Here is a 27,615-nt window from a genome sequence, read left to right as displayed (position 1 = left end):
CACATCCGTGCCCATCTTCCTCTACTTTATACGTGGGACGCCTAACACAGCATGGTGGGCCAAGCAGTGCCTTGTCCCTACCCAGGATCTGAACCGGCGAACCCGGGCCGCAATGAAGCAGAACGTCCGAACTTAACCGCTGCGCAACCAGGCCAGCCTCTCGATTGCAGTTCTTAACAGAACAAAGACACACTTTGTGGGTGGCCCCATGGCTGAGAGGTTAAGTTCCCACATTGTGCTCTGGCAGTCCAGGGTTCATCGGTTTGGATCCTGGGCACGGACCGACACAGCACTCATCAGGCCGTGCTGTGGCAGCGTCCCACACAGAAGAACTAGAATGACTTACAACTAGATATACAACTATGTACTGAGACTTTGGGGAGAAAAAAACCAGGAAGATTGGCAAGAGATGTTAGCTCAGGGCCCATCTTCCTCATCAAAAAGCATAACTAAAAGAAAAGACAGACTTGCCCTGAACAAGTAGAAACTCTGCCCCTAGACTGCCCTGGGACTTGAACTACAATTCTTCCCCTGGGTTTCCAGCCTGCTCAGCCAGACTGCAGATTTTTAACATGACCTTGTCTCCATAATCACATGAGTCACTTTCTTTTTTTTTTTTAAGATTTTATTTTTCATTATCTCCCCAAAGCACCCCCGGTACACACTTGTATATTTTTCAGTTGTGAGTCCTTCTCATTGTAGCACGTGGCATGCCACCTCAGCATGGGCTGATGAGTGGTGCCATGTCTGTGCCCAGGATCAGAACCAGTGAAACCCTTGGCCGCCAACACGCACCTCACGAACTTAACCAGTCGGCCCTGGGGCTGCCCCGAGTCACTGTCTTAAATAAAAAGAAAACAGACATATATACATAAGCACACATGCACATAAGAGATCATATTGGTTGTTTTCCTGAGAAACTCTAACACCAGACTTTATTTTTAATAAATATATGCCAAATGAGTGATTCATTTTAGGTGGGAAGCCATTTATTGTTGTATAACCCTCCAAACAGTAATTTTTATGAAGTGTTCGATGCCTTTTTGCAAAGCATAAAAATCTCTCTCTCAATTTTGTTCACAAGTGATGTTAGAGCTTCTGCTTCCTTCCTACTTGAAACTGGTGAGTATTTCCTGGAATGGGCTTCATCCTAAATGCATTAGGGTGGCGTGACCGTGACAGAAGCTCTGCTGACCCACTCCTCAATAAAGCTGGTGAAAATTACTTAATAACAAGCATTTCAAGCCACTGGAAATGGTCCCAAAGGCAAACAGCAAATGAAGAACATTTACTCAAGAAAATCTATGAAGTTTTGTAAGAAACATGAGAGTCTGGCACTTGAACCAAGAACAATCCATCCTCAGCTCCCCCAGCTCATGTTGGGGGAGACTCCCTCCCAGACCACCGCCCCGAGAGCACCTGGCACCTTGTCACTCAGCTCCACTGACAGGGCTGCCCAGGAAGAACAGGATGCAACACCGGGAACCCCGCCCCCAGTACCTGCTGATGAGGGTTAACAGGCGCTGGGTGGGACTGTTGGAAACGTCGGGACACTATTGTCTCAGTCCCTGCACGTGGAACTGAGGCGAGACCTTGGGAGTGGTGAGCTGACAAGACTTGGCTGCCAACTGCCCTTGTTCCAGCTCATGAGGTGGCTGTAATATAAGAAGTTCCTGAGGTGCCATGAGACAATCAGGAGGACCTCTGGCGGCTACCTGTCCACTGCACTGCGCCCTCAGCTCCTAACATGAGCTCAGAGAGGCTTTCTACTGTCCCCAAACACCTGGAGGGTCCTAGCACAGAGATTTCACTTGTAGATGACACCCAGTGAGCCATCAACACAAACCTCTTAATTACTTTCCAAATAACCATCTTGGTTGGCACATTGTGATAAGATCAAATCAGACAACACTCGACAAAGTGGAGCATAAGATGAAAGGCAAATAGGAGTAGATTTGCGTATTTAGGCAACATACACCCTACACCGCACACTGAGTATGTTTTCTGGAAAGAACCAGGGACTCAGACGGCTGGGAGGAGGCTTCCAAAACTCAGGACAGATATGAAACGGCAGCATCAGAAATTATTTCTAAAAAGGAGAAAATTTTGCAGGATGAATTAGTCAAGGAAGTTATGCTCCCAGGACATTGGTGGCGTCAATTAATAAAAGGCATGAACTGCAGGAAAAGCAAGAGGTTTATTTGGAGCCCTAGGAATTGCCATTTGGGAGGCACAGATGTGAGTCGAAGCTCAAATGTGAGTAGAAACTGAAGCGGACAAAGGAGGCAGCAGCGGGTTATAAAGGCAAACCCACAAGCTTCCATCAGGCGTCTGGAACAATTAATGACCAGTGCTGGCAAGGAGCAAGCGGACACGCCAGTAGGTGAATGATCCTTAAGTTGTTCCTAAGCAGCGTGTTCATTTCTGGAAGAGAAATTGTTCCAGGATATGGCTTGTGTGGTCAGGTGAAGTTCAAAGGTTCGGTCCCCACCTGCCTGTGCACATGCGTAAGCCTCGCTTAGCAGCCTTCCAGCTCCATTTTCGAAGTCCTGAGATATCTCACTCCATTTCAGTATCCTCATCTATGTTTCTTCCTTTTGAGACATTTTGGCAGAAAGCATCGTGGCTCTCCTCTTTGTTGTAGTATGTTTAGGAGTCTCCCTCTTTGCCTCGAAGGCTCATTCTTGGGAAGTGAGTTCTCATGTAGGGGGGAAACTGAGGTCTCTCATGGGAGTAACTTAATCAAAGCTCTAGACCACATTAGAGCAAGAAGTAGGCGGCCAGGTAACGAGGTTTAGGCATCATGTTCTAGTCCGCAGATGTCGATAATGGTCTTGTTCTCAATGTTCCTCACTGGAGAGGTCTTTTGAATAGTCTCAAGTCTCTGAGCAACCATGACCTTGATGTTTTGGAAACCCATGCAACACTGAGAAGTACTCGCAATGAACAGTTTAAAAATGACAAAAAGAGGGGCCGGCCCAGTGGCCGAGTGGTTAAGTTTATGTGCTCCGCTGCGTCGGCCCAGGGTTCGGATCCTGGGCGTGGACACGGCACTGCTCCTCAGGTCACGTTGAGGCAGCGTCCCACATGCTACAACTACAAGGACCCACAACGAAGATATACAACTATGTACAGGGGGGTTTGGGGAGATAAAGAAGAAAAAAAAATGACAAAAAGCGAAGAAATTAGGATTATAATCAGCAAAAGAATTTGTAGCCTAGACCCAAGGATAGCCCCCAGCCCAGAAGGAAGCCACCTAAGAACGTCAGGAAAGTGTAAATTCAACCAGCTTGGAGTAAAATCAGAGTGGCCATTCAGATATTTAGCGAGCTGGACAAGCTTCAGTGTCTAATTCAATGGGTTGAGAATTATTCATGCAGGTGCAACGGGAGCTGTCGGCAGGAGCACAGACTCCTCCTTGGGCAGCAAGGAGAGAGTCCAGGGCTGTCCTCCTGTCCAGGACTGCTCAAGCTGGAGCACCTGAGGGCTCCGTGGTGCTCTTATTGATTTGCAGTAGAGGGAGCAGCTGCACTGACAGTTCTGGTAAGATTCCTCATCATCAGGTCCAGTTGGAATGGAATGTGCCATCTTCCAACCAAGAAAAGAGTCCCCTAAGGAAATAACGCCCAATACGTCCTGAATAAGCAGCAGGAAGGTCACAGCCTTGACTGAGACCACAAGTATTATCCTCGGATTCGGAGGGAGCTTCATCAGGACGGTCGTCTGTGATGGAGAGGGCCCTTTGCTTTTGGGTTTTCTGGGTGGAATCAGTTTGTCGAGAGATCACTTTAAGTCTAGTCAAAGCAGTGGTTAATCGGCCTAGGAGACAGGTACCACCCATTTGCCAGCTCTGTAGCCAGGCATATGCCTATGGTTTTCTACCATATCCACATATGAAAATACACCCTGAAGGGGCAAAGAACACCAGGCAAGGGTCAAATATTCAAGGATTCATCTGCAGGCAAAGAAGGTGGCACCAGTGTGAGCTAATGATCTGTCTTGTTTGTGCGTATGGGAAAAGTATCATTCTCTAAACTGTCTACAATGTCATCAGTCCTCTGGAACAAGACCCTGCAGAGAGGAGTTGCACATCATCATTGATTAATCAGGAGTAACTATGGCCTCTCTGATGACATTTGTGGTAGAGCCACATGTACGTACGTGGGACTTCGTGGATGGGCATGGGTGGAGCATTTTTAGAGGCATTTGAGCATTCCTTGAAAGGAGTTAGAGAAAAGCAGGGACAATCTTCCTGTTTAAGGAAATAAGTTGTACTGTGTAGGTGAAAGAAGAAGGCTGAGTTGTCCACACCCAAGAGCCAAACCGGTGAAACCCTGGTCTGCTGAAGCAGAGCACACGAACTTAGCCACCCAGCCTCGGGGCCAGCCCCCAGGAGACATTTTTAATTTAAGATCTCCAGTGGGTGGAGACGTGCAGTCAGGTGAGGGTGCCTTTATGAGAAACATGAATCCAGGAGTCAATATCCTGTAGTTTCCTGCACAAGGAGTGGTCGACAGTACCTGGTATGGCCCTTTGCACCAAGCTTGTAGGACATTCTTGTGAAGTTGTCTTCCAGGAAACAAAGTCTCCTGGCTGAAGCTTGTGGTGACGTCCATCTTTGTCTCCCAGGAGCACCCTGGGAAAGGATTGCTCTCCTAGGGCCGTACTATCCTTAAGAGCCTTCTGAGCTCCTTGCAGTAGGTCAGAATGGTTCCCTTAAGGTGGACAAGCTCGTACAGTCCTTGATCTAATCTCATAGGTCATCCTGTAGTGATTTCAAATGGGGAAAGCTCGTGCTTCCAAAAGCTGTAGATCTAAGGTTCCGTAATACCAAAGGCAAGGCTTTCAGCCATGGGAGATGAACAGATTCTAGGAGTTTGGCCCATTCAGTTTTTAGGATCCCATTAGTTCTTTCACTGAGACCAGAGGATGGAAGACGACAGGCACAATGAAAATCTTGTAGAACGGGCCAGATTTTACATATGGATTGCAGGGTTTGACCTGTAAAATGAGGTCCATGATTGCTGTGAGGCTCTGAGGGGACACCGCAGGTAGGTACAATGTTTTCTAGGAGAATTTTACCCACAGTGTGACCTGGTGCCCTGCAGCATGGGAATGCTTCAGTCCAGTGGAAAATACGCAGACCATTACTAAAGCATATTCACACCCTGGAGATGCTGATGGTCGGATGAAGTCCAACGGCCGTGTTCGAAGGGCCCAGAAAGTCAAGGAAATGGCCCATGGCACTGTGGATGGGCTCTCCAGGGTTCTGTTTGGGACATATGTGGATCTTTGATAAACCCTTGAAGCTGATTTACGTATTGGTTCCCTAATATTGTTTTCCTCAAAGCACCATCTTATCAGTATCCCAAGGGATTAAATCATGAACAAAGCTTAGAATAGATTCCTGGAGGTGATCAGAAAGGACAGGACGGCCACTAGGACCAGACCATAAATTTTTCTTCCCTCGAAACGTGCAACCTTGTTCTGTCCATTTCCTCTTTTCCTGTCTAGCAGCCAAATGAAGGCCTTCCATGGATTCATTTTTTAAATCTCTCACAAAATGAACGAAAATTTTGGTTATAGGGCAAATCCAGAGAGAAGTTTGTAATCTTGAAGAGCCACACTTTTTTGCAGCCGAATCAGCAAAATGATTACCTTTACTTTCCTCCACATTTGCCTTAGAATGTCCAGGAAGCTTTGTTACTGCTGAAGGCCTTGTTCTCTGAATGACATCTACAAGATTGAACACAAAGGAGCTATTTTTTATTTACTGACCTGTAGAGGTTAGGAATCCTCTTTGTTTCCAAAGCATGCCGAAATCATGAGCTGCTCCAAAGGCACATCTGCTGTCAGCACAGATATTAGCAGTTTTCCCTTTGGCTGGATAACAGGCTCAGGCTAGGGCCATAAGTTCAGAGGTAGGTGTTGGTGAAGCACCAGCTTCTATTGTTTCTATTGAAGACAGAGTTGCATATCCTACCTTATATTTGATATTTTCATCTTTTAGAGAAGACTCATCAGGAAAGCAAACTACATCAGCATTTTCAAGTGAGCGTTCTTATAAATCCAGCCTGGGGAACAATAATTGGTTTGTCAAAGTCAGAAACTCATGAGATGTTTCATCAAAAGGCAAAGGGAGGAAAGTGGCAGGACTGAGGGAATGGCAATTAGTAAGAGTGACATTTGGTGAAGATAGAAGAAATAGCTCATAGGGAGTTAGTCTGCTGGCGGAGAGGTGCTGAGTATCATGAGTTACAAATGGCTTCCACTGAGTAGGGCACATAAATAGAGGAGGGTTGGTGACATTTAGGCACTGGTGCCATTAGTCCCATTCAAGGTAGAGTGCTTGAGTCACCTGGCTAGTAGCACACCTGGTGGCATTTGGGGTGCAGCCCCTCTAGGGTTGACTTCCCTCTCGGGCTGCACCGTGCCCCCATCCAGGGTTGCAGTCACGGGTGAGGGCTGTGTGGTTCCAACAGCTTTCCAGGGTTGCCTCTCTGGGGTGGAGGAGAAGCCCATGGCCCATATGGCACAAAGGCACAGAAGAAGTCCAGCAGTGAGCAGTCACATTTTATGCTTTTTTCTCTGCCCACGGCTGCCCTGTGTGAAGATTATGGGGCTGTTGCGAGTCAGGAGCTCATGGGTGGCAAAGTCGGGTAGGGCCACATGTTGTGACCATATTGCCATGCTGTCATCTCCTAGTGTTGCTGCTGTTAACCGACCTGAGTGCCTCTTCTCCCTTTTAGTGACCCACACCATTCCTTCACTGGGTCTGGATACAATTATTGCCACTTCCTGTGGGGAGGGATGGTTAGGAGAAATGAGCCGCCACTAAAGCCACTAAACACTGGACTTTCAGCTGGTATTTGCAGACCAAGTGGGGAAGTGTGGCCCAGCAGCAGCATAGTGGGTCTGTGTTCTTCTAATGGGCCAGGACTGTATATGACCAGGGGTCATAGCTAACCAGCTGTCCCTGACTGGGCTGCCAATGAATATTGGAAGACAAAATGACTGACATTTTTCGGCCAGCACAAAGGCATAGTGGTTAAGTGTGCAAGCTCTGCTTCAATGGCCTGGGGTTCTCTGTTTCAGATCCTGGGCATGGACCTACACACTGCTCATCAAGCCATACTGTGGTGGCATCCCACATAAAATAAAGGAAGATTGGCAACAGATGTTAGCTCAGGGCCAATCTTCCTGACCAAAAAAAAGAAAAGAAAGACGCTTGACATTTTCAATGTGTAAGGGGACTCAAAATTGTTTCGACAGAATATTGTCCCATAAGATGAAGGCGTCAGGTTCCCCCATGACAATCATCCGCAGCATGGCTGGGGGAGACCAGTTGGTGTCAGAATGATGGCCGTGTGGCCTAGAGTTTAAAGTGATGAGCACCCCTGGCAGCAAGGAAGCCCATTTAGGAGTCTGTATACCTCCTGGAAACTTAATGAGCCAGGATTTTCCAAGACCACGGTGGCATTCAGAAACACCAGAGACCTGTGCCTCATAGGGGAGATGAAAGTTCCACTGGATGCCCTGTTGGAGAGCCCAGTGTTGGGTTACAAGGGCTGTAAAATGAGATCCTTTATGTAAGTGGGGGGTTAAAATCCCCTACTATTATCACGTTGCTGTCAATTTCTCCCATGAGAGCTGCTAATGGGTGCTGTATATATTTGAGTGTTCCCGTGTTGGCTGCACATAGATTATTAACTGTTATGTCTTCCTGATGGGTTAGCCCCTTTATCACTATATAACGTCCATCTCTGTTGTTACTGTTTTGGGTTGGAGTCTATTTGTCTGACGTCAGCATGGCCACACCCCCTTTCTTTTGGCTGCCATTTGCCTGGAGGCTCCTCTTCTGCCCCTTCACTTTGAGCCTGTGTTTGTCTTTAGAGCTGAGCTGAGTGTCCTGGAGGCAGCGGAGAGTTGGGTCATGTCTTTTACTCCACGTGGCCACTCTGGACCTTTTGACTGGTGATGTCAATCCATTTACATTTAGGCTGATTATTGACCTGGGAGGACTTACCGGTGCCATTCTGTCTTTTGTTTTCTAATTGCTCTATATCTCCATTTTTTCTTTTCCCTTGTGTTTCTGTCTGCCATTTTACTTTGTGGTTTCCAATGACGTTTTTCTCAGTTTCCTCTTTTTTAATGCTTTGTTCCTCTGCTCTAAATTTTTGTTTTCTAGTTACCATGAGATTTGTATAAAACATGTCATAGACAAAATAGACTTTTCTGCTAATAGTTTACCTTCATTTGCCTATACTGTTTCCATGCTTTTCCTGCTTCCCTTTTATGTTTTCTTGTCACAAATTATCCCAATTTACGTTGTGAGTTCATTACCAAATTGAAGTAGCTATAGACATTTTTAATTATTTTTTATCCTTTAATCTTTATAATTGTTTCACACCCTATTCTGAAATACCTGTGCAATTTTCTGGTTCTATTTATCACCTTACTCAAAGTTTTGAGTGATTTTGCTTTTCCACTTCAGGTGGAAGAGCTCCCTTCAACATTTCTTGTAAGGCAGGTCTAGTGGTGGTGAACTTCCTTAGGTTTTCTTTGTCTGGGAAAGCCTTTATTTCTCCCTCATAGCTGAAGGATAACTTGGCTGGATAGAGTATTCTTGGCTAGCCGTTTTATCTTTCAATATTTTGAATATGTCATTGCACTCTCTCCTGGCCTGCAGAGTTTCTGCTGAGAAATCTTCTGATGGTCTAATTGGGATACCTTAGTAGGTTACTGGCTTTTTTTCTTTGCTGGCTTTTAAATTCTTTATCACTGACTTTTGACAGTTTTAATAGAATGTGTCTTGGAGAAGGCCATTTTGCATTGAGATAACTAGGGAGTCTCAGCCTTGTGGACTTGTATGTCTACTTCATTCCACAGATTTGGGAAGTTCTCGGCTATTCTTTCCTTAAATAAGTTCTCTGCTCGCTTCTCCCCATTTTCTCCTTTTGGAATTCCCACTACCCTTATGTTGCCTTTTCTAGCAGTCAGTTCTCATATAGAGTTTCTTCATGTTTGAAACAATCTTAGTTCTCTCTCCTTTTTCACATGAATCATTTCTAGATTTCTACCTTTGATTTTTTTTTTTTTTTAGGAAGATTAGCCTAGAGCTAACATCTGGCACCAATCCTCCACTTTTTGCTGAGAAAGACTGGCCCTGAGTTAATATCCATGCCCATCTTCCTCTATTTTATACGTGGGACGGCTACCACAACATGGCTTGCCAAGTACTGCCATGTCTGCACCCAGGATCCAAACCAGCAAACCCTGGGCCGCCGAAGCAGAATGTGCAGCTTCACCATTGCGCCAGTGTGCCCACCCCTGAGCTTTTGAATTCTCTCTTCCATATGGTCTACTCTATTTCCAATGATTTTTCTTACATTCTTCATCTCATTTGTTGAGTTCTTCAGCTCCAGAATTTGATTTTAATTAATATTTATTTATTTATATTTTGTGAGGAAGATTAGCCGTGAGCTAACTACTGCCAGTCTTCTTTTTTCCTGAGGAAGCCTGGTCCTGAGCTAACATCCGTGCCCATCTGCCTGTAATTTATATGTGGGCCGCCTACCACAGCATGGTGTGCCAAGCACGCCATGTACGCACCAAAGATCCGAACCTGCAAACCCCCGGCCGCCGAGAAGCAGAACATGTGAACTCAACTGCTGGGCCACCGGGCCGGCCCTCATTCTTTCTTTAGAGTTTCAATCTCTTTGGTAAAGTATTCCCGATCATTAATTATGTACCTGACCTCACTGAACTGTCTCTCTGAGTTTTCTTGTAGCTCTTTGAGTTTCCTCATGACAGCTATTGTGAATTCTCTATCAGATACATCACAACTTTCTGAGAATTTCTTTAGTGTCTGGAGAATTGTCCTTTTCTTTTTGTGACACCATGTTATGATTTGTCATGATTCTTTATGCGTTGTTCCTCTGCCAGCACAATTGAAGTGAACACCTTTATTATTTAGGTGTAGCTTTGTTTACTTTGATTCTAACAGTTCAACAGACGGGTATTTAGAGGACTTTCTTTTCCAAAAGTGGCCCTATAGCACAGGAAAAAACAATGAATTTGGGGGAGTTTCCTAAGAATGGAGGCATGAATGTTTTGGACTCTCAGACTAGTCCACACGTTGGCAAATTCATCCCTAAAAGTTTCTGTGTTCCTAGAGGTGGCTGGTTGCAGTCACTTCTCCTCCCAGTAAGTGGTAATCCTCTATATTCACCTGTCTCTCATTTTGAGGTCATTGGTTGCCATGTCATCTCAAGTCACTGATGGATCTAGGAAGAGATGCTGCTTTTCAGGTTCGTCAGTTTTTTTCTTGTGAAGATGAGAATCACCACTCAGACTCTTCATATCAGAAAACAAATCATCCATTCACTTCTGTTGCTCTGTATTTTCCCTTGGGAGACTACACCATTTTCATTTACTGTATCTACTGCTAAAGCCATGTGGGTGGTTCCAAAGGTTTTCTTTTCTCACCAGTACATGTAAAAATCTTATCATGTAGGGATCTCTGCATTTGGATTTCTTATTCTCATCTTTTAAGAACTCCCTACACTGACCTCCTGTGCATTATGACAATGACATTTTCCATGAGTTACCTTTTGTTTCATCATTGCCATTTTAGGGGCAGGATTAATACTCTACCTTCAGACCAGACGTCAGGACTATGTTGCCACATGCATTAAGTTAATACAAAAGTTTATTACTGCAGGGGCTGGCCCCGTGGCCGAGTGGTTAGGTTCACGCGCTCCGCTGCAGGCGGCCCAGTGTTTCGTTGGTTCGAATCCTGGGCGCGGACATGGCACTGCTCATCGAGCCACGCTGCGGCGGCGTCCCACATGCCACAACTAGAAGGACCCACAACAAAGAATATACAACTATGTACCGGGGGGCTTTGGGGAGAAAAAGGAAAAAAATAAAATCTTTAAAAAAAAAAAAAAGTTTATTACTCCAAAATGCTTTCTACAGATAGTAGGGCGAAGGGAAGCTTGTTCATGTGCCTTGTGCAAAGGACCACAGGCTGGCCATTTAACAAGTGTAGGTTTAGAGGCTTCAGGCTTTACAGGTCTGAGCCTCCCATCTGCAGACACAAATGGCAAAGGGGCACATGTCAACCTTCATCACTTGTTTACCATTGTGATCCTACAGGGTGAGCAGGCGTATACAGCTGATTGAGAGTCAAATGTCCAAAATGAGGTCAGTGTCTTTATTAGTGTTCAATCCTGAGGCTGGTTGACTGCATGATGCCACTATTCAAATAAATTTGATTTGAATATTAACAGCTATGTGAAAAGTGCAAACATACTATGTTTGAGGTGACAAAGCCTCGAAAAACCATTTGAATCGAGTCATCCAAATGTGTGGAGGGATCTAGAAACATGTAAGAAGGGTTCCTGTTCAAATATTTAAGTGATATTAGTTTAATCTGTTGTCTCATTGTTGTGTTAATCCTGCCACATTCCTCCCCACATACCACAGGCAGCCATCTTAAGACGAAGAGAGCTCTGCCTGGATGCATAATAAATACTTCAAAGCCAACTAGTCAGCAGCTACCACGGCTGCCAGGGGGTTTTCCTTCAGGGAGACATCTCAAACACTAGCTGTCTCCTACACAAATTTTGAGTGTTTGGGACATTTCTTGATTGGCAGGAAGGATGTTTGATGAATGACTTCATGTGCTACCGGGTCACTACCAGTGACTCCCATGACAATGAGCACATGAGTGCAAATGGTAGGAAAACAGCACATCTGTATGTGATGAGCCAGAGGGGATTTGAAGGAGGTGCCCCAAATGAAGTATCGACACGCAGGGCACACAGTCCACAGGTGATGTGAGGGGAAGACTTGGCAGTGGGATACGACAGTGGTGGACAGGGTGCACTGTTACAATGAACCAGAGACCTGTAGGAGTGACCATTCTGTCAGGAATGTCCAGCAGGGAAAGGTCCCTAACTATCAGGTGCCAGTGAGCCTGACAATGACAGCAAAGCAATGAGCCCCGAAGACTGGGACTGAGTCTAATCAATGCCTCCAACAGCAGGAAGGCCCATTGAGAAGAAAGCAAATTGGCCTGAGGAGGCCATTAGACCATTCCAGGAAGGGGGTAGCCTGTGGTGGTACAAGAGGTTAAATGTCCACTGAACAACTTTTTTGAGAGCCCAGTACTTCCTCTTCAGAATTGAGCTGATAATATCAATAAATCTGGAACATCTTGGCAAGTCCCTGCATTTTGGCTTCAGCAAGCTAATGTACGATGGCATGAGTGATTTGTCCATATCAAGTTCTACCATGGTATGAGCACAGCAAGGAGCCCCGGGGATGGGTGGACTGGCCTACCAGGTCTACTTGCCATCAGCTGTACTGATCCCTTCCTCATCCTGGAAGGTGTGCCCATTGATGATATTACCAGTGACTTGCTTTTTCACATCAGCTTCACTGGTCCATCACTGGGTTAACCACAGCAGAGGAGGGAAATCACTTGAATTCTGCCTAGACTCTTAAGTTAGAGGTCGGTAAGTGGTTTCACATTATGTGGGACCATAAGGTAAAGGTTAATGCCATCTGGTCTAAGGCGTTGATATTTGTCTCAGAAATTTAAGTCAATTCATCACCCCCAGCAATAAAAATCAGCCTCTGCAGACTGAGGTTTCATAAGGGCAGAGTAAGGAGTGGCCAGATTTGTAGTTGGATATCTGCGAGGCAAGATATCCCCAGAATTCTCTAAGACATAGAGGGAAACCTTGGATAAGGGGATGGTGCTAATGGTGGGACCAACAGCTAGATCATGGGTAACGGCCCAGGATCTGTAAAAATGTACAGACGGGTTGGATACTGGGCCAAGAAAGTGGGTACTGCTAACATGACTGCCGTTTGATCACTCTGAGGCTTCAGTGCATTCTTTGATCAAGGACGGCTTGTCTGATTTAGCGACAAAAGGCAGCATCTCTGCAGTGGACTCTGTCCGGTGTGGTGGTGCACACTGTCCATAAAGTTTATGAACACCCTGGTCACCCATGTGCTCCTCAGTGACTCTCAAAGTGGTCACTATGTCTAAAATGAGAACGATCTCCTCAGAATTGATTACATCAGAGAACGGAACATTCCTGACTGCTCATGGGATATTCCAGAGCAGCAATGTTTGGCTCCATGCTGTAAATACCCATCTCTTTGATAAGGAGGCTTTTGACTAGAAAGCCTGGGGGGTCCTGCATTCAGGACCGAAGCCAAAGGGGAAGCTGGCTTGGAGCATCCTCCACTGAGGCCCTGGAAGGGACTCCATTTACATAAAGACTATGTCAGTTGCCAGCAGGGGTTTCTCTAATTGTGTGCAGCACCCTGTGAAGAGAATATTTCTGGTACAAGAATGCCTTGGGTAATTTATTTCCACCATGGGGGTTTAGAGATGCTTTGATGATCAGTGAGAGGCTGCTAAGGCAACTTTGAGAAGGACTGTGGGGAGGGGGACACTAATGCAATGTTATTTCAAACATTCCAGAGCTTTTGTTTCTCAATTCAACATAAGTCAATCTCTAAGTATCGTGTGAATAAGCAAGCAAGCACATATGATAAATTTGAGATGGCTGTGTCACTGTGGCTGAGAGAATGTGCTCATGGCATGGTTTCTACCACTGCTTCTGTCACCCTCTCAGCTCACAGCCCCCTCCTGTTGCCTCAGAGAAAATGTACAGAGTGGGACATGTGTGGATTTCTAAAGATTTTTCCAAGTGAGCAGGCACAGAGTAGGCTTGAGTGGGAAATGAAGAGCTGGAGATGGTCTATGGATGGCAGTGAGATCTGATGATGCTGCACGGGAATAAGGATGTCCCAGGCAGCTTCTGCTTGGGATACACTTTCATGTTTTAGACCGTGGTATTTCCAAAGACCTGTCAATGAACCTGATTTACACTCAAAGACAGAGTCTGGGAGCACTTTCACGTCACTCCTGTTATGTGTATCAGCTAAGGGCAGGTGCAACCCAAGGGGGTGTTTTCATAATGACGACAGGGTTGCAAAACAGGCCTGTTGAGGACTGAGTCCTTGTTGTCAGTCCTGCAACCTTCCTGAGAAGGACCCCACAGTGGTGGAAAGATCTGAACAGATTAAAATGCAGATTCAGGAGACCTTCACACTCTTCTATCACGTGAAAGCAATTGTACTATTCATTTTCTAGTAATCATACATAATACATATCTAAAGATACATAAAATACTTCAGGTGGTCTCATGAGTTTTCACAAATGTATGGGAATACTGCCACCAAAAGATGAAAAACAACCCATCACCTCAAAAGAACAATTCTGTGGTGTCCATTGGAATGAAACCCCTCCAATTCATAAGTTTACACTAAAAAAAGGGAAAACATTCTGTTCCCCTTGCTGTTTTAAACCTTGAAGCTGTTACTCCTTCTCCCCAAGTTTCCACATCATGTGCCGTACATCTAAGCATATGGAAAGGAAACCTGTGATCAGCTACCTGGGCTCCACACTGCATGGCTTGTGGGGGATGCTGAAACGGTACCAGCAAGAACACAGTCTCAGAGAAGGAAAGGCTTCAGAGTGGCACAGTGCTCCTATTTCCCTGGCTGGGTTTGCACTGTCTCACAATATCCCTAAACTAAAAGGCCTCAGCTGAGTCTAAAGAACATATTCAAAATGTTATGTAGGATACCAAGAAGAGAATTTATCTATTTAAATGAGATACTTCATAGTAAAGAGTGTGCAATACACCATAGGAAATACATCGGTGTTTTGACTGTAAGTAGGAAAGGCAAAGCTGTTCCAGAGGACCAGGAGCTGGCTGCATCCACTGCAAGGCCAGTCTTACCCTGCTGAAGAGAAAAGGGTCTGATAGCTTGGTCATTAAAAGTACACAGTTTCCAAGACAAAACTAACAGTATTTTGTGACCATAGAGGTAAAAATGATAAAGGATAAAAGCCCAAATCCTAAAAATGACTCTTGTCCTTGTTCTTACTAAAATGACTGACTGCAACTTCTTAAAATTTAACTTTCCTTCACTCTATTGTTTTTGCCTTCGAGAAAACAATGATTCGGTTCACAAAGCAAAAAGTTTACAAAAGATAGAATTAAGTTTACCTCCTCACATCACTGAAGACAGAAAATAATCTGCCTCCTTGAATAGCAGTCCAACCCACAAACAGAGGCCAGAATCTTGTGAGAAGTCCTTTGAGCACCGTTACCGCTACACCTCAAGGTGCTTTAGGTCTGTGGTCATTCTTACTAGAATTCCTGACACCCCTCTCTGACTGTAGGCGCAATCCTGCAGGTCACTGGAAGAGGGCACTGAAAAAAAACCTGATTGTTAACTTTTGGCTTAAAAATTAATGAGGAATTATTTTCATGACAATAACTGTAACTGTCAAACAATAAGAAATAGTTTGCCTGGGAAAGAAATCCCTGAATTGGTCTGCACATAATAAAATTGACTCAAAATGGATAATGATGAAATGAAGGACATTACAAAATATATCTGAAAATCCATGATCAAAAATGGATATTAATACTCTGTAAAAATGAAATCCACACTAATATTTATTAACATAGAATGGACTGGATCAGTTGATAAAATACATCAATGAAACAACTAGAGAAGTGCTCATTTCCCAAACTGATGGTCAGTCTTATTGACGTACACTCAAAGGTTAGTGAGAACACATCGACAGAATGCATTCAACCTACAAGTAACAGGAAACACAGAGTCTTCTCCATGTGAGAAAGGTGATTGTTCTCACACGGAAGAGCTGGGTGAGGGCAGCCGCTGCACAGGAAGCAGAGAAACAAACTCACAGGTTGTTCTTTTTACGTCCCATTGGAGATGCCATGTGAAGCAGGAAAATGTGCTCACTAGCACAGAATTCACAGGAAGTACACTCTTGGATAAACTTGCCACACAAATTTTTTTCAAACTGTTTAATAGTACAGAAAATAAAAACAGGCTCCTCCACCCACCATCCCCAAAAAGGAGCTTTCTCTAAAACATGGACAATGTGTACAATGAATTAGGCACATGCAGGAACTCTAATACAAGGCCAGTAAGAAAATCACAACAAATACAAAGTGCCACTTTTCAGTAGCCCTCTAACATAGAACAATTAAAACATTGTTAAAAAAAACTAAAGATAAAATATTATTAACTGATTTAAGGGAAAAGCACTACCTATGAATCTTATTTACTATTTATGAAGGATGACTAGCAGACTCATCTCACCTCAATATTCATTTCTTTTTTTAATATATTTTTTTTCAAAGATTTTACTTTTTCCTTTTTGTCCCCAGAGCCCCGTGGTAGATAGTTGTATATTCTTGCTTGTGGGCCGCCCTGTTGTGGCATGGGGGAGGCTGCCTCAGCGTGGTTTGATGAGCAGTGCCATATCCGTGCCCAGGATTCAAACCAATGGAACAATGGGCCGCCTGCAGCAGAGCACGCGAACTTAACCACTCGGCCACGGGACCAGCCCCTCAATATTCATTTCTGAAGTAAATTAATAGAAATGCACAGTCCAATGTGGCACTTTAAGAAAGGCTTGATAGATACAATCTATTTATTTTACAACAACTCTTTCATGTTGAAAGTTTTCCACAACCTCATATACAAATTAATTTCCATGAAGCTTTCTCACATGACTTACATTTACATTTCTTTTTGGTGGGAGTTTCACATAGAAGGATGTAGGCCAATTGAAGTCTTTCTCATGCTGTTTACATTCAAGACGTTTTTATCAAGTGAGTCCTTTCATGCCTTCAGGAAGAACTGGGATGACAAAAGTCTTTCCCAACTTGTTTATGTCTACATGGATTATCCTCTCGTGTGCATTTGTGCATATCCTCAAAAGGTTGCATGAGAAGTAAAGCCTGTCTCACTTTCCTGACATTCATGAGGCTTTCTCTCCACTGTGACTTCTTTCATGGACCTGAAGAGAACTGGAAGCAGTGAAGACTTTATTGCATATTTTACTTTCAGAGCGTTTCTCTGCAGTGTGAGTTCTTTCATGGACTCGAAGAGATTTGGAAAAAGTGAATGCTTTACTGCACTGTTTACATTCAAATGGTTTCTCTCCAGTGTGAGTTCTTTCATGTATTGGAAGATAACTGGAAGAAGTGAATGCTTTACCGCATCTTTTACATTCATAGGGTTTCTCTGCCGTATGAGTTCTTTTATGTTTCGAAAGATAACTGGTATAACTGAACGCTTTACCACATATTTCACATTGAAAGGGTTTCTCTCCGGTGTGAGTTCTTTCATGTCTTTGAAGATAAATGGAAGAAGTGAATGCTATATTGCATGTTTTACATTCATAGGGTTTCTCTCCAGTATGAAATCTTCCATGAATTTGAAGATAACTGGAAGAAGTGAATGCTTTACCGCATTTTTCACATTTGTAGTGTTTCCCTCCAGTGTGAGTTCTTTCATGTGTTGAGAGACAATTGGTAGAAATGAAGGCTTTACCACATATTTTACATTTAAAGGGCTTTTCGCCAGTGTGAGTTCGTTCATGTATTCGAAGACAACCGGAAAAAGTGAACGCTTTACTGCACCTTTTACATTCATAGGGTTTCTCTCCAGTATGAATTCTTCCATGTATTTGAAGATACCTGGAAGAAGTGAATGCTTTACTGCATTTTTCACATTTGTAGGGTTTTGCTCCTGTGTGAGTTCTTTTATGTCTTGAAAGATAACTGGTATAACTGAATGCTTTACCACATATTTCACATTGAAAGGGTTTCTCTCCAGTGTGAGTTCTTTCATGGAGTCGAAGAGAACGGGAAGAAGAGAATGATTTACCACATTTTTCACATTCGTAGGGTTTCCCAGCAGTGTGAGTACTTCCATGTCTTGAGAGACAAAGGGTAGAAATGAAGTCTTTACCACATATTTTACATTTAAATGGCTTTTCTCCAGTGTGAGTTCGTTCATGTATTCGAAGATAGGTGGAAGAAGTGAATGCTTTACTGCATTTCTTACATTCATAGGGTTTCTCTCCAGTATGAATTCTTCCATGTCTGTGAAGAGAACCGGAAGAAGTGAATGCTTTACTGCATTTTTTACATTTGTAAGCTTTCCCTCCAGTGTGAGTTCTTCCATGTGATGAGAGACAAAAGGTAGAAATGAAGGCTTTACCACATATTTTACATTTAAACGGCTTCTCTCCAGTGTGAGTTCTTTCATGTATTCGAAGAGAACTTGAAGAAGTGAATGCTTTATCGCATTTTTTACATGTGTAGGGTTTCTCTTCAGTATGACTTCTTCCATGTCTTTGAAGAGAACTGGAAAAACTAAATGATTTACCGCCTTTTTTACATTTGTAGGGTTTCCCTCCAGTGTGAGTTCTTCCATGTGTTGAGAGACAAATGGTAGAAATGAAGGCTTTACCACATATGTTACATTTAAAGGGCTTCTCTCCAGCATGAGTTCTTACATGTATTTGAAGACAACTGGAGGAAGTAAACGCTTTACTGCATTTCTTACATTCAAAGCGTTTCTCTCCAGTATGAATTCTTCCATGTATTCGAAGAGAACTGTAAGAAGTAAACGCTTCACCACATTTTTTACATTCATAGGGTCTCTCTCCAGTGTGAGTTATTTCATGTGTTTTAAGTAAAGTGAGATAAGTGAAGTCTTTCCCACATTCCTGACATTTATATGGCTTCTCTTCATATTTTTGACAGTCATATGTTTTATGTTCAGTGTGATGTCTAATGTGCATTTTCAGCAATGAATGATGTGTGAAGACTCTTCCACATGAGCTGCATCCCCATGGTTTAGCTCCTGTAGTTTGCTTGTTCCGTCTGAGATTTGGAAGAAGGCTGAAGTTTTCTCCACACTGACCACCCCCTTCACTTTGACAGAGTCTCCCTACCATATGCTTTCTGTACAAACGAGAAGCACATTGTTAGTCATTTCTATATTAAGGATTTTACGTTTATTATGATTTACAGGAAATATTTATGTTTTCTGCCTTGTATGAATTCTCTGAAATGAAATATACTGAATTTTCTGCAAGAGGACTTCACCCTTGTTATTATCCAAACAGTGATATTCATAGACAGGGTTCACTAATACTAGTTCTAAGTGCAAAAAGTGAACCTCTACATCACATTTCAGAAAGTATACTTGGTGAAAATGTTCTAAGAATATCTAAATTTGAAGCAAGCATTATTTGTTTTATCTGTTTTTAAAAAAATTTCTTAACGTACAAGTAATCATACATGAGACAGAGATTTCTACTGTGTCACTCACCGTAGTTTTGTCCCCTTATCTTTGCACTGATCTTTAATATCATGATGTTCCCACGTTATTCCTGAAACGCAGACCCAGAAAGTTTATTCCAAATATTAGAAATTATAGAAAACAGTTGTAGATTCTAAGTATTTGATAATCTATGGCCATGTCTACTGTATTTAGTAACCTGCTCTTTCCACCTTCTACATCTCACAACACTCTTTTTGTCTTTTGTGAGGAAGATTAGCCCTCAGCTAACAAGTGCTGTCAATCCTCCTCTTTTTGCTGAGGAAGACTGGGCCTCAGCTAACATCCGAGCCCATCTCCCTCTACTTAGTAAGTGGGACATCTACCTCAGCATGACTTGCCAAGCGGTGGAATCTCCACACCTGGGATCTGAACTGGCGAACCCCAGGCCACCGAAGTGGAATGTGCGAACTTAACCACCTCGCCACCAGGCCAGGCCCTTAGAACACTCTTGATGGGCAAGCAGCACTTGTTCTCTCATTGATGCAGTGAAGGAATGTCCTCGTTCTTACCTACTGAGGCCAGGTGCCTGAAGGTTTCCCACATCACATCTCTGTAGAGTTTCTTCTGTGAAGGATCCAGTAAAGCCCACTCCTCTGGGGTGAAGTTCACAGCCACGTCCTCAATGGCCAATGAGTCCTAAAATACCATAAATGTGTATAGGGCAGGATGCATAAGGCTGATAGCACTGGGTATCTATACGCCAATTCTACGAAGGTAACATGGGATTCTATTATCTCCAACATTTATTCTATGTTATGATCATCACAAACTCGCTTTCTACTGTACACAATGCTCATCTGTGCCATGCTGTGGTAGGCGTCCCATGCATAAAGTACAGGAAGATGGGCACAGATGTTAGCTCAAGGCCAGTCTTCCTCAGCAAAAAGAGGATTGGCAGTAGTAAGCTCAGGGCTAATCTTCCTCAAAAAAAAAAAAAAAAAAATTAGGAAGGAAATGAACATCATTGTGCAAAATCAATGGAGAAAATGAAAAGAAATAAGCTGCTTGTTTCACAAGACCAATAAAGTTGATAAATATCTAGTCAACATAACAAAGAGAAGAGGGAAGACAGAAATCACCAGTATCAGAAAGGAAAGGAGGGGAAAGGAATATAAAATAAGACTTGATAAAATGCAACATCCATTTATGATACACGAGTAATAGAGGGAAACTTTTTTTTTTTTTTGAGGAAGATCAGCCCTGATTTAACATTTGCTGCGAATCCTGCTCTTTTGCTAAGGCAGACTGCCCTGACCTAACATGTGTGCCCATCTTCCTACACTTTGTATGTGGGATGCCTACCACAGGATGGCTCGTGAAGCAGTGCCATGTCTGCACCCGGGATCCAAAATGGGGAACCCTGGGCTGCAGAAGCGGAACATGCAAACTTAACCGCTGCGCCACCAGGTCAGCCCCTCCACTTCTTGAGAAAGAACATCTTCACAAATCCTGTAGCTAAATTCATGGCATTTGTTGCATATGATAATGATTGTTTCCATGCAACAACTGGAAGAATTCACAATGACAGAAATGACTCCTGGCATTAATGAGAGCATAGCAAGTTTGCAGGATGTGTGAGTTAACTGCTTTCCTTCTAGACCCACATGAATAGAGTCAACGGAGCCTTGACAAAGAAGGAAAGGAGATTCCTATGAAAAAGAACGTATTTGAAACAAACAGTGGTAGAAATAATGGATATGCCCGTGCAAATACACACACACAAAACAAATGTAGTCACAGGCCTCACACTTTTCATGAGAACAAAGTCAAAACACACCACACATCTGAATGTAAAATGCCAAAGGAATAAACTCCTACAAGAGGACACAGAAGAAAATCTGGATGACGTTGTCTTTGCTGATGAATTTTCACATAGAAAACCAAAAGGCAAGGTCCACAAAAGAAAACGAGAAATTTTACTTAATTAAAAGGAAAAACTCCTACTCTGAGAAAGATGGTGTAAAGAGAAGATCAACACAATTCAGAGTAAGAGAAAATCTGTGTAAAATACTGTTGGATAAATGACGGGTATCTGAAATATGCAAAGAAGTCTTAAACCGTAACAGAGGAAAAACAAGCAATTAAGAAATGGGCAAAAGATCTGCAGACAGCTCACTGAAGAAGAGATCTAGATGGGAAATAAGCAATATGAAACATGTTCCACATGAAACGTCATTAGGAAACTGCGAAAACAACAATGGGGATCACAAAACACTTATTAAAAGGGTAAAATTGAAAATATTCCAAACAGCAAATATCGGTGAAGATCCAAAGCCACAGGGAATCCTAGCTCATCGCGGGTGGAAACGGGATTTGGAACACCCACACTGGAAGACAGGAACCTCCTTTCAGAATAAAATACACTGTCACTACATAGAGTAACAGCCAGCAATCACGCTCCGTGGTATTTTGCCAAATGAGTTGAAACCTTATGTTAGCACAAAACCTACATAAGAATGTGTTTTGTTGGTTTGTTTGTTTCCAGGAAGATTAGCTGTGAGTTAAAAAATTCCAATCCTCCGCTTTTTGCTGGGTAAGCCTGGCCCTGAGCTAACATCCATGCCCATCTTCCTCTACTTTATATTTGGGACACCTGCCACAGCATGGCTTGCCAAGCGGTGCCACGTCTGCACCCAGGATCTGAACAAGCAAACCCCGGACCGTGCGAACTTAGCTGCTGCGCCACTGGACTGGCCCCATAAGGATGTTTAGAAGCACTTTACTCATAATTGGCAAGAGTTAGAATTTCCAACAACATGTCCTTCAAGTATCGAACAGTCAATCAGTGGTGCATCCAAACAATGAAACACCGTCCAATGATAAAAAGAAGTGAGGTATCAATCAAGCCATGAAAACACATGAAGGGACCTTAAAAGTCTATTATTAAGTAAAGAAGCCAATGTAACAAGGCTATGTAGTGTATGATTCCAAGTGTATCACATTCTCAAGAAGACAAAAGTATGAGGCACTACAAAGATCTCTACGTGTGAAGGATTTGGGGGGCTGGAGGGAGGCATGAGTCCATGGGTGGAGAACAGGGGAGTTTCAGGGAAGTGAAACTACACTCTATGACACAGAAATGATGGGGACACGTCATTACACATTTGCCAAAACCCACACAGTGTGTAACACACAGAGTCAGTGCTAATGTGCACCGTGCACTGTAATGCGTCCATATGGGCTTGGAAATTCTAAGAAACGTACCACAGTGATACCCGATGTGAAAAAGTGCAAACGGTGCGGATGCCGAGAGAAGGGTTATGTGGAAACTGTCAATTCTAATCAATTTTTCTGTAAACTTAAAACCGTTGCTCTTTTAAAAAAATGATAAAGACAGACTCATTACAATTCACCCCTTTTTTACTGAAACATGACATCTCCCATTCAACTGACTTCAAGTTATTCTTTTTTCAAGATGGGCCCTGAGCTAACATCTGTTGCCAATCTGTTTTTCTTCTTCTCCCAAAAGCCCCCAATACATGGTTGTATATTCTACTCACAGGTCCTTCTAGTTGTGCCATGACTTCAACTGATCTCAGGAAGCCAGTCTGCTGCTCTAGGAGCCTGAGACCCACAGGGGAGGGGAAACTTCCATCGAATGCCTTGTTGGGGAGCACAGCACTGGATCCTCTGAGAAGTGCCATGGTCACTATCAGGAGTGGCAGAACCACAAGGTGGTTGACGAGTGTCCTGGTGTTGCAGACCTATTAGTGTACATACAAGTGTGACTCTGACTTTTATTTTGGGGATCTCTGAGTCAAGAGATTTCCAGAGTTCTTTTGCCCACAAAGGGGCAAGACAACTGGTTGCTTTATAGAGTTCAAGTGCCTGGGCTTAAGTTGCTTTGAACCAATCCGTTTGCTCTTACAAAGTCAGACAGGGGTGTTGTCCACTATAACCCAGAGAGTCAGGGTCTTTGTTGCAATCTCTGCCCCTAAGTGCAGCAGAGTGACTTAGGGGCCCAGGGGAGCCCTCTGGAATCTTGCTTCCCACTGGCTGCACTTTCCTGGCCCTTCTTTCTCTCTGAAATAATTGCTCTTGAAGGAGTGACCATCGGATGGGCTCAGCTCAGTGACAGGGTACAATCATCCTCATAACTGCACACTCCCCCTAATGTCAAGGCAACTCCAGCCTCACTCTCACCTTCACTCTCAACACACACACAGGTCTCACCCAAGACACTGACAGAAGATCACATTAAGGAGGGCCAGATTCCCAGACTCCTGCTCTCAGAGGACAGAAATTTCCAAAACTGACAACTTGGAGTTCTCCGCAGTTACAACCCAGGCTTGGTAGGGTCAACAGTGCAACACAGGGCAGCACCGCACCCAGGAGGGGCTGCCCAGCAAGCAGCAGCCCACAGTGCAGGAGCCTCCAGGCTTTCTCATCATCCTGTCCAGGTAAGAAGGCCCAGGGGAAAACAGAGGGCAAGGCTTAAGTGTTCAGTCATCAAACATCATCAGTAGCAAACCCTCCCATTCATTACAAGAACAAACTTGGGGGACACAAATAGGCATTCGCGCCTGGTTGTTTTTATATAAAGAAACACTAACAGGGGGCAGGACCAAGATGGCAGAGTGAGAGGTCTTCTTTTCTCTCCCCCGTCGAATCTACAACTAATTGGACATTCACCTGTTAACAAAGGATATCCAGATAGCATCTCAAGATGCCTAAAAGTCTCGTGCTACTACACATCGGAATGCGGACAGACTTTCCCGCCGGGAGGAGGTGGAAATAGGTGAAAGCTCTCCGACCCCCAACCCCCGACCCCTGGACAGCCTAGTTCCTGCAGGAGGCTCTCTTCCAACAGACTCCACCATAGCATTAGCAGGGAGGCCCCACCCAGAAGCCAGAACAAAGAGAAGCCTCTGGCGGGCCCGGCACAGCACCAGACCGCAAACTGCCACTGAGCTCACGGTCTCTGGCGCACGGCTCAGTACAGGGGGCACCCTGACTTCCCGTAGAAGTGCTTGGGGACACGTTTTGAGCTCCAGCAACTGGCTCTGCGGTGTGGGGAAGGCTCCAGGGTTCCGCATCTCCCCGGCAGGGAAAGCCTCTGCTCGCCATGGACAGGGAGGCTATGCCCAGAATCCAAGAAAAAGGAAAGCTCCCGGTGGGCGGATCCCCCGGGGCGGCTCCAGGCCACAAGATGCTGCTGGGCTCACAGTCTCCTGCGCACGGGTCAGTACAGGGGGTGCCCGGACTTCCCATGGATGTGCCTGGGGACTGGATGAAGCTCCAACAGCTGGCTCGGCGCCCCAGGGGTTTGCTCCAGGGTCCCACACGCCCCCCCCAGCAGGGAGGGCCTCTGTTCGCCATAGGCAGGGCGGCCCCGTACAGCATTCAGAACACCAGGCAGCTCCCTAGAGCAGAATTCCCCACAAGGCAGCAGATTACAAGCCACCGCCAGGCCTACGGACTCTGGCCATGTCCCAGACGAGGCAAGGGGCTCCCAGAGATCCCATGAGAGTAAAGTGGGGCAGAGTACAGCTCTGGTGAAACAACTACGTAGCCCAGGCGGGAACTCCAGGTTCTTACAGCAGCCTCAGTGAAAGCCTCTGCACAGCATTAGTGGAAAGGTCCCAACTGGCAATCGCAGGCAGGAAGGCCCTGGGGCAAAAGCAGCACAGCTAAGTGAGCTAATGACAGACTGCAGAAGATACCCATAGCTCTGCTGGGACTTAAGTGGACAAGTGTGATCTGGTGGGCTCTGTTAGGGACAAATCGGAGATTATAGGTGATCCTGCTCCTGGCTGATGGGAAAGCCCACAACACTGCTGCAGACCACAATGAGGGAGCACGGCTAGGTGGGCTGCAGCAGTAGGCACCAGCAGCCTGAGGCCCCCTTGCGATTGCTCCCACAACCGACAAGGGACCCCACAGGACCACTGTGACTACGAGGAGGGGTCCTGACCCAGTCAGTAACAGCTGACAGGGTTCCTGGTTGGGGCAGTCTAAACAGCTGCCCCCACACACACACCAGTCGCAACAAGTGGAAGCAGCGACTAAACTCTATCTCTATGCGGAGGCACAAACCCACGCCATCAAGCAGTATGAAAAAATATATTAAATCTCCAGAACAGAAGGAAAATCATAAGCATCCAGAAAACAATCTCAAAGACAATGAAATCTACAACCTAAATGACAATGATTTCAAAACTGCCATTATGAAAAAACTCAATGACCTAAAAGAGAATTCAGATAGACAACTCAATGAGTTCAGGAGCTATGTCACAAAAGAGCTTGACACCATAAGGAAGAACCAATTAGAAATACTGGAGATGAAGAACACAATGGAGGAGATTAAGAAAAATCTGGACTCTCTGAAGAGTAGGGTCGATAATATGGAGGACAGAACTAGCAATTTGGAGGATAGGAATATAGAAATGCTGCAGGCAGAGGAGGAGAGAGAATTAAGACTAAAGAAATGAAGAAACTCTCTCAGAATTATCCGACTCAATGAGGAGATGCAACATAAGGATTAGAGGTATACCAGAGGGAGAAGAGAAGGAGAAGGGGGCAGAAGGCCTGTTCAAAGAAATAATAGCTGAGAACTTTCCAAACTTGAGAAGAGAGATGGAACTTCATGTCACAGAAGCCAATAGATCTCCAAACTTTATTAACGCAAGAAGACCAACCCCAAGACATATAGTAGTGAAACTAGCAAAAGTCAACGACAAAGAGAAAATACTAAGGGCAGCCAGGCAGAAGAAAATAACTTACAAAGGAAACCCCATAAGGCTATCAGCAGATTTCTCAGGAGAGACGTTACAGGCTAGAAGAGATTGGAATGAAATATTCAAAACTCTGAAGGATAGAAACTTGCAGCCAAGAATACTCTACCCAGCAAAAATATCCTTCAAATACGATGGAGAAGTAAAAACTTTCCAAGATAAACAAAAGTTAAGGGAGTTCATCACCACAAAACCTCCTCTTCAAGAATTGCTCAGGAAGAAACTCATTCCTGAAAAATCGAAATAAGGAAAGGGGTTACAAAATGTAGAACAAAGGAGACAAGCAGAAGGACAATAACACAAAGTAACAGCTCTCCATCAGGACAAAATGCAAAAGACCTGTAAAGCAAGTGATAAAATTGCAATAGTAGGCCCCCAAGTTTCAATAATCACACTAAACGTGAATGGATTGAATTCTCCAATCAAAAGTCACAGAGTGGCAGGATGGATCAAAGAACAAGATCCAACAATATGCTGCCTCCAGGAAACACACCTCAGCCCCAAAGACAAACACAGACTCAGAGTGAAGGGGTGGAAGACAATACTCCAAGCCAATAATGAACAAAAGAAAGCAGGTGTTGCCATACTTATATCAGACAAAGTAGACTTCAAAGCAAAACAGGTAACAAAAGACAAAGAGGGGCAGTATACAATGATAAAAGGGACGCTTCACCAAGATGACATAACAGTCATAAATATATACGCACCTAACACAGGAGCACCAAAATTCATGAAGAAACTCTTAACAAAACTAAAAGTAGCCATCAACAGCAATACAATAATAGTAGGGGATCTCAACATCCCATTAACACCAATGGACAGATCATCCAGACAGAAAATCAACAAGGAAATTATAGAATTAAATGAAAAATTAGATCAGATGGACCTAATAGATATATATAGGACACTTCATCCAAAAACAGCAGGTTACACATTCTTCTCAAGCACGCATGGAACATTCTCAAGGATAGACCATATCTTGGCTAACAAAGCAAGCATCAATAAGTTCAAGAGGGTTGAAATAATATCAAGCATCTTTTCTGATCACAATGCTATGAAACTAGAAATCAACTACAAGAATAAAGCTGGGAAAGGGCAAAAAATGTGGAGACTAAACAACGTGCTACTGAACAAACAATGGATTATTGAAGAAATTAAAGAAGAAATCAAATATTGTCAGAAGACAAATGAAAATGAAAACACACTGTACCAAATTATTTGGAACGCAGCAAAGGTAGTCCTAAGAGGAAAATTCATTGCAATAAGGCTCACCTCAATAAGCAAGAAAAATGTTACATAAACAACCTCAAACGACACCTAATGGGATTAGAAGAACATGAACAAACAAATCCCAAAGTCAGTAGAAGGAGGGAAATGATAAAAATTAGAGCAGAAATAAATGATATTGAAACAAAAAAGACAGTAGAAAGAATCAATGAAACAAAGAGTTGGTTCTTCGACAAAATTAACAAAATCGACAAACCCTTACCCAGACTCACTAAAAAAAAAAAGAAAGAAATCTCAAATAAATAAAATTAGTAACGAGAGAGGAGAAATCACAACAGATACCAAAGAAATACAAAGGATCATAAGAGAATACTAT

General features: G+C 43.9%; 1 protein-coding gene across 2 annotated transcripts in view; it reads right to left on the bottom strand.

The window, feature by feature from the left end:
• Positions 1 to 280: 280 nt before the first annotated feature.
• Positions 281 to 27,615, bottom strand: part of LOC106836898 (zinc finger protein 14-like) — a 46,519-nt gene continuing 19,184 nt past the window's right edge. Inside the window, exons 2-4 of one of the 2 annotated variants that reach the window (XM_044753784.2) lie at positions 19,788 to 19,914; positions 19,267 to 19,327; positions 281 to 841 (exon numbers count right to left, since the gene is read on the bottom strand). In XM_044753784.2, coding sequence (XP_044609719.2) covers positions 835 to 841; positions 19,267 to 19,327; positions 19,788 to 19,914 — 195 coding nt within the window. In that variant the 3' untranslated portion in view covers positions 281 to 834. Of the gene's footprint in view, positions 842 to 15,611; positions 18,897 to 19,266; positions 19,328 to 19,787; positions 19,915 to 27,615 lie in introns of those variants that run through there. The other variant, XM_044753779.2, reaches the window with a different exon arrangement.

Source organism: Equus asinus, chromosome 20 (genome assembly GCF_041296235.1).
Source record: "Equus asinus isolate D_3611 breed Donkey chromosome 20, EquAss-T2T_v2, whole genome shotgun sequence".
Taxonomy (NCBI): domain Eukaryota; kingdom Metazoa; phylum Chordata; class Mammalia; order Perissodactyla; family Equidae; genus Equus; species Equus asinus.
This window is presented reverse-complemented; position numbering and strand designations above follow the sequence as displayed.